This window comes from Denticeps clupeoides, chromosome 17 (assembly GCF_900700375.1).
Source record: "Denticeps clupeoides chromosome 17, fDenClu1.1, whole genome shotgun sequence".
Classification (NCBI taxonomy): Eukaryota; Metazoa; Chordata; class Actinopteri; order Clupeiformes; family Denticipitidae; genus Denticeps; species Denticeps clupeoides.
In genome coordinates this window covers 11,323,079-11,335,797 of record NC_041723.1, presented here as the reverse complement: position 1 = coordinate 11,335,797, position 12,719 = coordinate 11,323,079, and the positions used below count along the sequence as shown (strand labels likewise).

The 12,719-nt window shown below is 44.3% G+C and overlaps 2 protein-coding genes across 5 annotated transcripts in view; one reads left to right on the top strand and one right to left on the bottom strand.

Moving 5' to 3' along the window:
* The window catches only part of elmo3 (engulfment and cell motility 3), a 13,172-nt gene extending 5,059 nt beyond the window's left edge, over positions 1–8,113 (top strand). For 2 of the 3 annotated variants that reach the window (XM_028959298.1, XM_028959299.1), the window contains exons 11-22: positions 721–771; positions 877–999; positions 1,142–1,264; positions 1,388–1,492; positions 1,659–1,767; positions 1,863–1,999; positions 4,521–4,684; positions 5,257–5,369; positions 5,597–5,701; positions 5,824–5,903; positions 6,273–6,353; positions 6,424–6,636. In XM_028959298.1, coding sequence (XP_028815131.1) covers positions 721–771; positions 877–999; positions 1,142–1,264; positions 1,388–1,492; positions 1,659–1,767; positions 1,863–1,999; positions 4,521–4,684; positions 5,257–5,369; positions 5,597–5,701; positions 5,824–5,903; positions 6,273–6,353; positions 6,424–6,636 — 1,404 coding nt within the window. Of the gene's footprint in view, positions 1–720; positions 772–876; positions 1,000–1,141; positions 1,265–1,387; positions 1,493–1,658; positions 1,768–1,862; positions 2,000–4,520; positions 4,685–5,256; positions 5,370–5,596; positions 5,702–5,823; positions 5,904–6,272; positions 6,354–6,423 lie in introns of all 3 variants that reach the window. The other variant, XM_028959297.1, reaches the window with a different exon arrangement.
* fbxl9 (F-box and leucine rich repeat protein) lies at positions 7,803–12,719 on the bottom strand. 2 transcript variants are annotated; one of them, XM_028959301.1, is made up of 9 exons: positions 12,358–12,719; positions 12,076–12,177; positions 11,686–12,000; positions 10,583–11,254; positions 10,207–10,425; positions 9,336–9,548; positions 8,827–9,044; positions 8,548–8,717; positions 7,803–8,471 (listed from the first exon to the last, which is right to left on the bottom strand). In XM_028959301.1, exons 1-8 carry the CDS (start codon positions 12,382–12,384, stop codon positions 8,549–8,551), a joined length of 1,935 nt encoding a protein of 644 aa, XP_028815134.1. In that variant the 5' UTR covers positions 12,385–12,719; the 3' UTR covers positions 7,803–8,471; position 8,548. The 2 variants fall into 2 exon arrangements, with proteins under 2 accessions (XP_028815134.1, XP_028815133.1); XM_028959300.1 differs by having other exon boundaries at positions 7,803–8,717.

Sequence of the window (12,719 nt, the reverse complement as noted above, 5' to 3'; positions counted from 1 at the left end):
CGAAACCCAAAAGTGCTGTCCATGTTTCGTATCTAGATCTCCTCCGCGGTGAGTTAAACAGGTGGTTGTTCTCCAGCCTGGTCTTTTCATTAGTAACCGTGCAGCGTGGAGTTGTTTTATAAGGTTCTGCAGCTGCTGCAGCACGACCGCAAGCATTTGTGGTTATAGGTCAGGCTGAAAGTTGGCCTAATATCTTACAAAAAAGCTGCTTTGTTGTCCACACAGAAAAGAGAAATGTACTCCCTTGAAAAGCCGTTTTCACGTAGACGCCGGAGGCTGGATCGGGTAGAAATGTTCTCGTTAGAAATCAGTAAATTGGAAACATAATGAATGGCCCTGCATGAGCAGCACTGTGCATAAACAGAATCAGCTTTTCACCCTCACTTTTGGGCAGATCTGGAGTTTTGGGCAAATATTGCATTGTAATAAATAGAAAGTCCCAAATCAGTTTTGATTGCATCAGTCTTGTTTACATTACGGCTAGAAGATTTATCTAATTTTCAAATCATGTTATGAATGAATGCGATTTTATAAATCATGGTGACTCAGCTGCATTGGTCAGGGTTGTCAGGGTTGCTGCATGCTGGGTCAGACAGTCAGTGAGCGAGAGGTCACTATAAATCATGGTCTTGTTTGACAGTGCTTTTAAGTTCTAATGAGACTGTTGCTGCAATGCACAATAGTACATGCAAAACTGATCTTATTGAATTCTGTTTTCAGACGCTGCTCGCTTTTCTGTCAAAGAAAAACCTTCGCATGTATATATACAAGGTAAACATGCTCACTTTTTACCCCAAGACAAAAGCACTGGTGCTTGTGGCACAACAATGGCAGTCTTGCCCTCTAATGGTGTGACCTGTGATGACCGTTCCTCAGAACATCATCCATAGTTCGATGCCAATGGGGGATGAGATGGCCCACTACCTGTATGTGCTGCAGTCAGTCTCTCTCAACCTCCTGGAGTCCCGCATGAGAACACCTATGGACATCTACAGCCAGGTCTTGTCTCTTGCCTCCATCAGCCAATCGCAGCTCAAAATTCCCATGCATTTGTAGCTGTTTCGGTCTCTGGTGTTGGTCACAGCCTAGTGGTCCCAAAGTCCCATCTAAACGCTGTCGTCTCTGTGTTTTTGCCGTGCAGGAGCAGAGGGAGACGCTGCAAGGCCTGCGGCAGGCTGCTTTCGAGACCGAGAGCGAGGGCAGTTTGAACAATGAGCGCCGGCGCTCCCTCTGCGCGAAGGAGTTCAGGAAGCTGGGATTTTCTGTGAGGCTTTACAGATCACTCTCTCTAGAATGAGTATAAGAAGAATGTTTTAATTGTTTGAATTGGTGCATAGTTTCTAGAAAAGGTTAAATGCATAAGCCTTGTTTCATCACAAACCAACAGAACAACAGTAACCCAGGTCAGGACCTGATCCGGATCCCTCCAGGCCTGCTGGCACTGGACACCATGTCCTACTTTTCCACACGCTACCCTGATGCCTTCAGCAGGGTAAGAGTCGAGGGCCCGAGGTGCACTTTATCTTTTCTTTATAACCGTATACCATGTGTTATACCGTTTTATGATTTAATTCAGCATTTTTTGTTAGATGTTTGAAATCTTATGTAGCTACTATTCGTTCATTTGCTTTCTCTCCCGTCCTCCTGCCTTTTCTCAGTTTGTGCTGGAGAACAGCAGTCGGGAAGATAAACACGAATGCCCTTTTGCCCGTAGCAGCATCCAGCTCACCCTCATACTGTGTGAGATATTACGCATCGGAGAACCACGTGAGTGTGTCTGTGTGTTCCCTGCGAGAATCCGCTTAAGTGTGTTTGTATAGAGGGGGAGGAATAATAAGCCCCTCTTCTCCCCTCTTTTCCAGCCTCGGAAACAGGCTCAAACTACCACCCAGTATTCTTCTCCCAGGACCGTCTGCTGGAGGAACTCTTCTGCATCTGCATCCAACTGGTCAACAAAACCTGGAAGGAGATGAGGGCCACACAGGAAGACTTTGATAAGGTGCCACGCTCTGGTTTATCTATACCGCTTCCTCGAATGAGCAGAGTTGTCTTTCCCGGGAGTTTCCTGCTACGCTTTTTAGTCAGCCATTAGTAGCCAGTGGCTCGGGAACCCTTTGATCAAACATTGGCAGTGTCAACAAAAGCCTTGGCTAATAAATGCCACTGAGTAACTGACTTCACTGACAGCTGGCACCCGCTGTTTGGACGGCAGTGCTGTTATATATGGCTGTAGATGGAAAAGGGCCCATATGGAAAATTGATCATTGATCTGAAGGGACGTCACAATGCCCTATTGATTGGTTCATCTGGATAAAGACGTGCCGCCGTAATGACTTTGTCGCAATGGGGAAAAATGCCGGTGTCTAGACAAAGAGTGACCGGGGTATTCTAGTAAAACGTTCTTCTCTTTTACAACTTGTTAAATTGACTCTTTTTAATGCTAAACCAGAAAAATTCCTGGTTGAATGCAAACAAAACAGGTCTGCCTTTAACAAAGTGCTTTCAGGTCATAAACAGCCGACCTTTAGACCTTTGGGACAGCGCAAGGGACCGGCTTTTGTCAGTACTCGACACAGTGCTTGTCTGCGGGCAGAAATAACAGGGCACATCGTTTAATGAGAGTATTAGAGCAACAATAGCAGAAATAGCAGGCCCACAGCAGAAACGCTGAGCGAAATGAGTACCGCGCACAATCGCCTGGTTACATCAGCGTTAAACACACGAGGGTCAGTGACTGGATTTAGTGACTGAGAGAAAAATGAAATGAAAAGATAATAAACCTGATGTACCTGAAGTGTAATAAGATGAAAAGTCAATATCACAATGCAATCATGGCTTCATGAAATTTGGAAAAATAACTTTTCATTAAATGTTGCCTAATTTTAAGATATTAGCCTGGGATGGTGCCGGTTCTTTTTTACTATGTAATGGCCAGCCAGTACCAGTAATAATATCACGTAGTCGCAGCTAGAGAACCATCATGCTGGACGCCAATCTGCATATATGAGCCGTTGAAAGTGCTAGAATTTTTCGAGAAAAAGTTCAGTTCTGGGTTTCTCTGTGAGTGCCCGTACTGTGTGTGTGTGCTATCGCTCACGTCCCATGCTGCCCAGTGTCCTCTTCGGCAGTAAGCTGCTGCTTGTCCTCCTGGTGCGGTCATGGACGGCCATTAATCGCTCCCGGCAACACGCTTCTGCCAGCTGGTTGCCCGGGACCAGGACCAACAGGCAGTGTGTGGCTTGTGTGAATGGATGTGTCCTTCATAGGGGTGGATGTGTTTTGGTGCGCAGGAGGTAGTTGGAGGGCGGGTCCTCATTCACTCACACACACACACACACACACACACACACAGCAAGGCTGTGAGGGAACAGAGACAGCTGCTGCTCTTCATGGCTGAGGTAAGAACCACTGACCCTGATATGCTCTCTTACACTCCTGGGCTTTGAAGGTACATTGATCAGTAAGGAATAGTTACACAGGACCGATAAAGAGGGATATGGAGGAGATGGAGCACAGATCAGGGGTGTCTGTTTAGAAGATAGGGGTGGTAGCTGCCTAGTGGGTAACACAGTCGCCTATGAACCAGAAGACCCAGGTTCAAACCCAACTTACTACCATTGTGTCCCTGAGCAAGACTCTTAACCCTGAGTTGCTCCAGGGGGGACTGTCCCTGTAACGACTGATTGTAAATAATATCTGGATAAGGGTGTCTGATAAATGGCGGAAATGTAAAATATCATCAGCTGTGGAGCAGTGATGCTGTGACAGTGTGATGTCATTTTTTTATGTTGTCTGGAAAGTTAATGCATGGATATCACATGGAGGTCAGTATTATTTGTACTGTATGGGTGTTTGTGTTTTTCTTTTTTCTGTTGATGTACGAAATAGCTGTTTGAGATCAGAATAGAGCTTGGAAATATTTTGATGTTATTAATATCAACATCGGTAACAGTTCACAGTCATTTATATCTACAGTATTGTAACCAGGTTATATGACTATTCAGAGCCCTGATTACAGATTGTCTAATTCAGCTGATTTGGTCCTTTGTTTCTACACATCTGATTATTAAATACTTAATTTGATCTCCAAAATGTGTATATAAATAGAAATTCCTTCATTTGTAGTTTTCGTATGTAATTTACTGTGAGCTCTACCAGTCTGAGTCAGATCCGTTTAACATGCGGCCGTGATTCTGTATGGCAAGGAACTCGCAGACTGAAACTTGCCGGTTGAGTGGATGGTGGACTTCAGCTCCAGTTTATGCTCCTTTCGCTTTAACTGGCTTGTCACTGTGGTCACATCCAGCAGGAGACCCATTGTCCCCTGGCACCGATGACTTTACAAGCATAAAGGGCTTGTTTTGGGGGGAGGGGAGCAAAGACAAATCATTATGTAGTTTTAGGCCTTTAATAGTACCGAGATAGCAATGACGTACTTGGTAATGTGCAATGTTTTTTTTCTATAATGTTAAAGTATGTGTGCAACGCTGGTTTTTATGTGAGGGAACCAATTTATGCAGGTAATGCAGGTTGTTCGGGAGCAGATCACAAGGACCCTGTCCACTAAGCCCACATCTCTGGAGCTGTTTAAGAACAAGGTGAACGCACTAAACTATGGCGAGATCCTCAAGCTTCGGCAGACGGAGCGGCTGCACCAGGAGGAGACCCTCGCCCCACCTGTGTTGTGAGTCCTACACAGACTGGAGCTTTTTATGGCTGTACTCTTATGAATGGAGGTGTCACCATCGTCTGTTCAGTGCTTGCAGTGTTTACAAGAAGTCCCACTCATCATTAGGCTGTATTAAGGACGTATGTTGTATTTAGTGGTACAACTTTGTGTGTTTTGTGGGTGTGTATTTTGTCTTGTCTCTCTTATTGGATCACTTATATTATCAGAAGAATTTAAAGTAGTAGCTGTGTTGGTGCTATGTAAAAGTTTTTAGACTGTGTATGCACAAGTTATTGACCAGTTATGCACCAGTTGCCTCCCAGAAAAGGAAATCGGATTAATAGGGATTTGCTCTTTCTTGTGGTATTATACTGCCCCCTATGATTGGAGCACAAATTTCCCAGGTGGCTAAATTTGAATGAACCTTTAAGTTTTTATTCCACATTAAAAGTAACTATTTATTAATAAAATAGTCTCATTTAGCATGTGGACATTTGAAAGTTTTCAGATCTCAATATTATTGTCTGTCTGCACTAAATTGTCTTTTAGAGTATAAGTAAAAAATCTTTCTACCTTGTTCATTTTAGGGAGTTGAAAGAACGTCTGAAGCCGGAGCTGCAGGAGCTGATTCGGCAGCAGAGACTGAACCGGCTGTGCCATGGCACCCTCTTCCGCAAGATCAGTAGTCGCCGCAGACAGGGTGAGACTGGGACAGAAACGTCACTGAAAGCCACTGAGGATAACCCTACACACAGTTGTTTTTAAGTGCTATGCATTAGGATTTAAAATATGAAAAACCTTTGATCTTGTAAAGCTACAGTGAAATAATAGTTAAATAACAATTCCACAGTGTCCATTTTATTCAGACCTGTTTGCATAGAATTTTTAAAAGAATTTTTGTGTGAAATAATTGTTTGTTTGTCTAAGATAAATTGTGGTACTGTCGCCTGTCGCCGAACCACAAAGTCCTTCACTATGGTGATGTGGAGGAAGAGAATGAAACACCTTCTATTGAGACTCTTCAGGACAAGAGTGAGTAGTGAGTGTGGTGGAGCAGCTGCCAGGATATAATATTTCTGTAATTTCTCAGTACGTACCGGATCTGTTTTCACTCTGCGTGGGCTTAACGCATCTCCTACACCCTCTTGTTTTAGTTCCTGTAGCGGACATCAAGGCTTTGTTGACTGGGAAGGACTGTCCTCACATGAAGGAGAACAAGGGAAAGCAGACTAAGGTTTGAAACTTCTTAACTCATTAAATCTTTGTTAAAACACAGACATTTGTGGACCAGTGTATATATGTGGGAATGTTTTTTAAGATGATGTCATGAAATATTGGTATGATAAGTCATACATTATTTAATTGGTATATATTTGAAGCATTGTTTTTTTTTTCATGAGCTTGTGAAATTTATAACTTAAGTTTTAATGCAGATTGCAGTATAAAATCTCAAGGTCTTGTGCACTTAACCACAAGACAGCTCTATTTTCTGCTGCTCTGTAGATCACCAAATGTCTGTTTATTTAAACCTCGCCATTTCTATACGGAAAGTCCTGATCATTAATGATCACGATTGTAAATGTGAATCTTCTGATCCCTGCAGGAGATGTTGGACCTGGCTTTCAGCATAACATACGATGTGGAGGAGTACAGCCTGAACTTTATTGCCTCGTCCAGGACTGATGTAAGTATCCTTTCGTAAAAAAACTTTTTAACCAAAATACTTGGTATAAACCCGGTCTCTACTCTATCAGTTCTGTCTGTGGACTGACGGCTTGAACGTGCTGCTCGGCCGGGAGATGAACAGCGAGAGCATGCGCAGCGAGCTGGAGATCCTGCTCTCCATGGAGATCAAGTTGCGGCTGCTGGACCTGGAGAACGTTCCCATCCCAGACACTGCCCCACCCATCCCCAAACCCCCCAGCAATTTCAACTTCTGCTACGACTTCAGCCAGGCAGAGCAGTAAATCACACATAGAAGACTGAGGAGACGGTGACCCGGTCGCTGTGCATTTGTATGCAACGTCAACAGTTTGAAATGGAATGGAAATATCAGAGAAGGCGAAATAGTAATTGACTACAAAACACATTGAGGATTTCAGAAGGAAGGAGTGAGGATGAAGAGAAGCTTTGGGATGAGTCCTCCTACATACTGACGTGGTCATGAGAAGGTGTTGGACAGGCTGGTGCAACTTGTCAATTGTTCAGTATTTCATTTCCACTCTGTCTCTTCCAGTCTTACCTTCCGAGTGTCTTTTGATACCTTGAAAGGTAAAACAACTTACAATTTACGTTTCATCTGAGGTGTTTCACAATTTTCAGGTAACAATCAAATTCACTTTGATAAAGAAAGTGCGCCTAATTAATGGTGTCTTAGGCTTGGCTCGCAAGTTCAGCTTTGTTTTTGATTAAAGGTACAGCTAGATATGCATGGCATGTTGCCATGGCAACCAAACCACTGACGACTGCTAATGCTGCTTAATGGTACAGCAGATGTGTGATAATCTACTTTTACCTGGATATGGAATCACAGTTTTATGGTACAAATGGGTATGAATACAGTTAATTGGTCCTCCAGCCGTGGTGGGATGTTCATGGCATTTACATAAGGGTTTTCTTTCATTATTTAAGAAAAAATAATAATAAATTCACTTTTCTCGAAAGGTACAGACTGGTAGCTATTACAACTTAAAGAAAGACTAACTTAAACGGGCATTATGGACATTACATGCAAGCATAAATACTAAATAGTATACTGTGCAATAAATTTATACTCGTAAGCATCCAGCAGACATGCTGGTTGAATTAAGCATTTTAACAAACGACATTAATAAATATCGACATGGCCTCTCCCTTCCATTCCTCGCAACAGAGCAGTGTTTTTTCAGTCTGACTGATCGGGTGCCATAGGAGAGAATGTATCTAATGAAAACTGTACTGTAAGGTCTGGCCTGAATGGCCTCTTTACAATAAAAGGGTCCAGCAGTGCCTTTTTGTCGGGAGAGAAATGCATTTTGTGGTTTCAGTTTTTTGTTGATATTATGCATGTCACTTTTGTTTTATTCATGTAATATATCTAAGTACTTGTGCCCCTTGATGGAAACTACAATGCACACAAACGCACACTAACAAATGTAGATTACATTTTATTTTGGTTATATTAGAGGTTCTCACTGTACATTTTAATCAGAATGCAAAGAATTACAAAGCAATTGTCAAATATAACATTCTTATAATTAAAATACAAGCAATCAATCAACTGAATCAGTCAACTGAGATTATTTAAAATTCACACAACATACATTTCACTTTTGGTTTCCACGTTCTGCTAACAGGTACTTTGCTTGCTTTTGGTTTGCACAAAATCTGGGCCACTTTTGGCTTTGTGTGATTTTTAAATGCACTTGTATTATGATTTTTTGTAAATAAACACTTAGAAACAAACTCTCTCTATGTGTTTTGGTTTGAGGAGTATGTATGAAATGTATAATAAGTCAAAGTATAACTAATATTCAAAAGGTGATTTAAGGATTATGCCCATTGGGTATCCTCAACAGTATCCTTAACAGAACACTCACAAACTAAATATTTGTTATAACAGATATAAATACTGAAATAAAACTACAATATCTTGTACTTTTAAATTGAAAAAATCTATACTTCTAATACCTTCTCTTGTTCATCTGTGAGAATAAGTTCTACTTTCTGCTTGGAATACTAAGGTTCTCATACCTGCACTTGACAAGTCTCCCATTTACAGCATTTATCAGACGCCCTTATACAGAGCGACTTACAATCAGTAGCTACAGGGACAGTCCCTCTGGAGACACTTAAAGTGTCCCCTAAAAGGTGACAGCTGTGAAATATGATTTGTGTCATCTACAGGGTCAGGGTGAGGTCAGCTCCGCTTACAAAATGACACTGGACATTCTCAAGAAAGGGTAGCTGTGATTGGAGGAGATCCACCTTCTTTATGGTGATGTCTTTGCACATGGAGATGTCCAGTGTCCGTAGCCTTCTGCAGTGCTGGGCCAGGATAGATAGAGATCTGGGGGAAAGAGGACTGAATGTTTTCTCCACCCAGTGTCTGATGCAGTGTCCTATAGTTACAATAAACCTGGACGACGATTACACAGTGAGAGGTTGCCGTGTCTCACCTGTCGGTGACTCCATCACATCCAGCCAGGTAAAGGTGCTGCAGTCTCTGCATATGCGGCGCAGCTCTCGCGACACCCTGGTCACTGATCTGAGGACAGCGGCTGAGGGCCAGGCTGGTAAGGCTGCAGCAGTGTTGTGCTACAGAGGCCAGGCTCTCATCACTTATCTCTGGCAGCATGGACAGAGATAGTCGCTGAAGGTCTGGGAAACGGATCACCTAGAGCAAAAACCAAGCAGAGGGATCCATTACCGAGCCGGCTTTCCTAGCTCATGTTATGTAGCAGGCGTGCTGTCTAAACATAAAACGTTTCAATAAACAATATTTCATAAAAATTGAAATGGTTTTGAAGCAGCATCGTTCGGTCACCGGTCAACTGCTGCAGTATATGGCATTGAGTGAGACGTGCAAGGCATCATGGGTAGTGTAGTATAGGAAATAGAAATGAGGTGAATGAAATGCATTAAATAAATGTGCTGATCACCAGCAGCGAGCTGCTCCACATTTTACCTGTGTGAGGCTGCCATCGGTAAGTTTCGCACAGGCGGTTAAATCAAGTTCCCGAAGTCCCCTCAGTGCCAGCACCGAAGACCCTTCCTGTTCCTGAAACTGGCTGAGGTCCTCGTCGGTCACCGTCCGCGGCTTGTCTTGGAAGGGCATCTGGGGTGGCTGGAAGAAACCCATGTTGCCAAAGGTGCGGGTGAAGCTCGGCCCTTTGTCCTCCTAAGAATGTATGTCATATGAAAAGTAGTGATATTTTTTATCATTTTGCTTTACTATGTGACATAATCATGATCCCCGTAATCAGAAGGGTGCCGGTTCGAATCCCGATCCACTGAGGTGCCACTGAGCAAAGAACCGTCCCCACACACTGCTCCCCGGGCGCCTGTCATGGCTGCCCACTGCTCCCTCAGGGTGATGGGTTAAATGCAGAGGACAAATTTCACTGTGTTCCCCATGTGCTGTGCTGCCGTGTATGACAATCACTTCACTATTTATATGTTGGATTATGTAGCCGCTCCAAATACATAATCTGATTATGAATTTATTGCTGAAATGTATGCATTGTATGCAAAGCCCATTGATTTTGGGCTATATAAGAAATAAATGTTGTTGATGTTGTTGTTATTGTGCATAGCAGGTAAAATGTGTTTCAAAGATGACAATGAGCCCATGATCTGTCTGCCGTTACACAACGTTTGGCACAAATCATTGAAACAGAGCACCAGTGGCCTAGCGGGATCAGAAGCGGACGCTCCACGGGCACATTTCACCAAAAATTGATGGGTTAAATGCAGTGGTCGACCCAAAAAAATCACGTTCACAGCTTGGCTTGGCTACTCAGATATCCGATTCAGATATCGCTGGGATCTAATCTCACCGTTTCCGTTCGGGGCTCACAGTCTTTTGTGGGCTCCACTATTCCCAGCAGGCCCCAGTCCGTGACTTCTTTGCACCAGCCAAGGCGCAGCACCAGCAGGCCGGGCAGGTAGGTTGCGATTGCACGCACACTCAGGTCAGTCAGGTAAACACAAGACGTCAGATCAAGCACACGCAAGCTGGAACCAAGCAACTGAGCCATGGAGAAGATGGCTACGTTCTGTCAAAGCAAAGGAATTTAGAGAACAAGAACAAGACTAGTGAAGAAAGAGAAATAATGTCTTGGATGCAGATATTAAAAATGTTGAATTATGCTAGACAAGTCTAGCAAAAAAGTACGGACTTGTTAACTCAGTCTTGGCTGGTTGGGGACCCACCCTGATGTAGCAACAGCTCCTGAGGCTGAGGCTCTCCAGCTGTGCCCGGGGCTGTGGAGAAGACAGGCCCTTCACTATCTCTGCACCGCTGACGTGGAGACACTCCGACAGGTCGAGGCTCTTCAGGTGCGGCAGCTTCGCCAGCTCCGCCAGGCCATTTTCCGTCACCCTCCAGTCGCGGGACAGAGAGAGAACCTGGAGCTTGGCAAGGCCTGATGCCACGGCCCCTACAGACCTGTTGGTGAGTTCCGTGCAGCCGCTGAGGTCCAGACACCTGAGGGACGGCTGGTGGCGGCAGAGGACCTCCACCGCCTGGTCCGATAGCTCCTTACAGCCCTGCAGGCGCAGCTCGTGCAGGGTGAGACCCGGGACCTGCACCACGGTTCTCAGAGACTCCGGTGTAATGCTGGTCCTGCTCAGGTCCAGGGCACGGATGGTGGCGGCCTGATCCTGCAGGAGCCTTCGCAGATTACGAAGGGAGAGCAAAGCCGAGGAGTCGGGCCCGACCGGCCGCCCGCGGTACGGATCAAACTCGAACGCTATGTGGCATCCGGCAACGGCGAGGCGCTGCAGTCTCGGGGTGCAGCCTGTGAGTCGGTTGAAGGTGAGATCTGACAGGTACCTCAGGTCAGACAGGTTTAGCTCTTCCAGACCCTCTAAAGCCCACCGGACCTGAAGCAATAATAGAACAGTTTCCTGTTATCCGGTAATTCATCAGATTCGTCATTTTAATCAGTCCGGCAGAATTCTTGGGAAATTAGGGATTTAAAACTATTTATTATTAGAGATCACGGTTTAAATCATACATGTATGGTGAGTGGAAGTTCAGCCTAGTCTACAACATATTAAAATAATATTTTAAGGTTTTTATTATTTAGATTTGCAAATAGTGTTTTTCATATCTCTGCTGAAATAATAAAGAATAGCAAAATATACAATTAAATCAGTTTACAACAAACATGCATCTAATTTCAGGGAAAGTATCTAAACATTTTTAGTCAGTATTAAAAGTACCTTTTACTGATATACTGTACATTTTATGCTTAAAATGTACATGTCTCTGTGCAAAATAAGTTCAACAAAACTTTTCTTTTTTTAAAAACCTGCTGACGGTGCTCCTCTCGTGACAAGAAAGCTCCAGACATAAAGAGGCTGTCCAGGCCCCTGAGGTCCAGCTTACGCAGGCCGGTCAACTGTGGCAGCAGCCCAAGGAGGGAAGATTCTGTGATGCTGCACCCGGGAAGGGCCAGGCTCTCCAAACGAGGGCCGAGATGGAGCCCCACCTCTACGAGAACCGCCTTAGACACGCTGGATCCATCAAGGTGACTTATGACAAGGCCACATCGGGAGCGGCTGCCAAGACCCCGTATCACCTCCAAGGAGGAAATCGAGGCCGGGAACTTAAACGTGACATCTTTCTGCGGCAAGGAATTGCATTGTTACTGGTTCAGTAACAAGACACATTTCAGCACACGCATTTTCTAACAAATTACCTGGAACTGAAAGTCTTGGCTGGCATCGTACCACTTTCTGCACACCAGCGAAGCCTCCTTTCTGTCTGATGCATGCAGAAAGCTCAGGATATATGTGATGATCTGAAGGAAAGCCAATATTTATAAAAGGGGTACGATGATCGATACTTTTGCTTGCCACTCAATATGGCATTTTGCATATAATATATAAGGTCACACAGTGCATGATTTATTCAAACATAACCAAACGTTAACCAAACATTAATGGAAGCAAGTTACATAACGTTATTCATAATGGCTCACCTCAACAGGTAGCTCTGGAGTCTCCATGTTTCTATGGATTTCTTCCCATCTAAAACGTTACTATAAGAGATCATGGCAAATTAAAACACTTCACTGTCCAATTCGTTAGACAGCTATACTGGCAGCCAGATTCGTTCTGTCTTTACGATAAGCCCCGACGAGCTGTCCAGCTCAGCTAAAGCAGGTCACCACAAACCGACCACCACTCATCACACCAACTTCCCACAACAGTCGTCCGGCGTCTAGAGCTAAACAGCCACGAGCGATACTGTTGTGGGGAAGTTGGTCTATTCGGCGCGGATCTATGTAATGTCATTCATCGTTTCCAGCCCGGTGTCCGGTGAGCGCAGCCGAGTCACGCG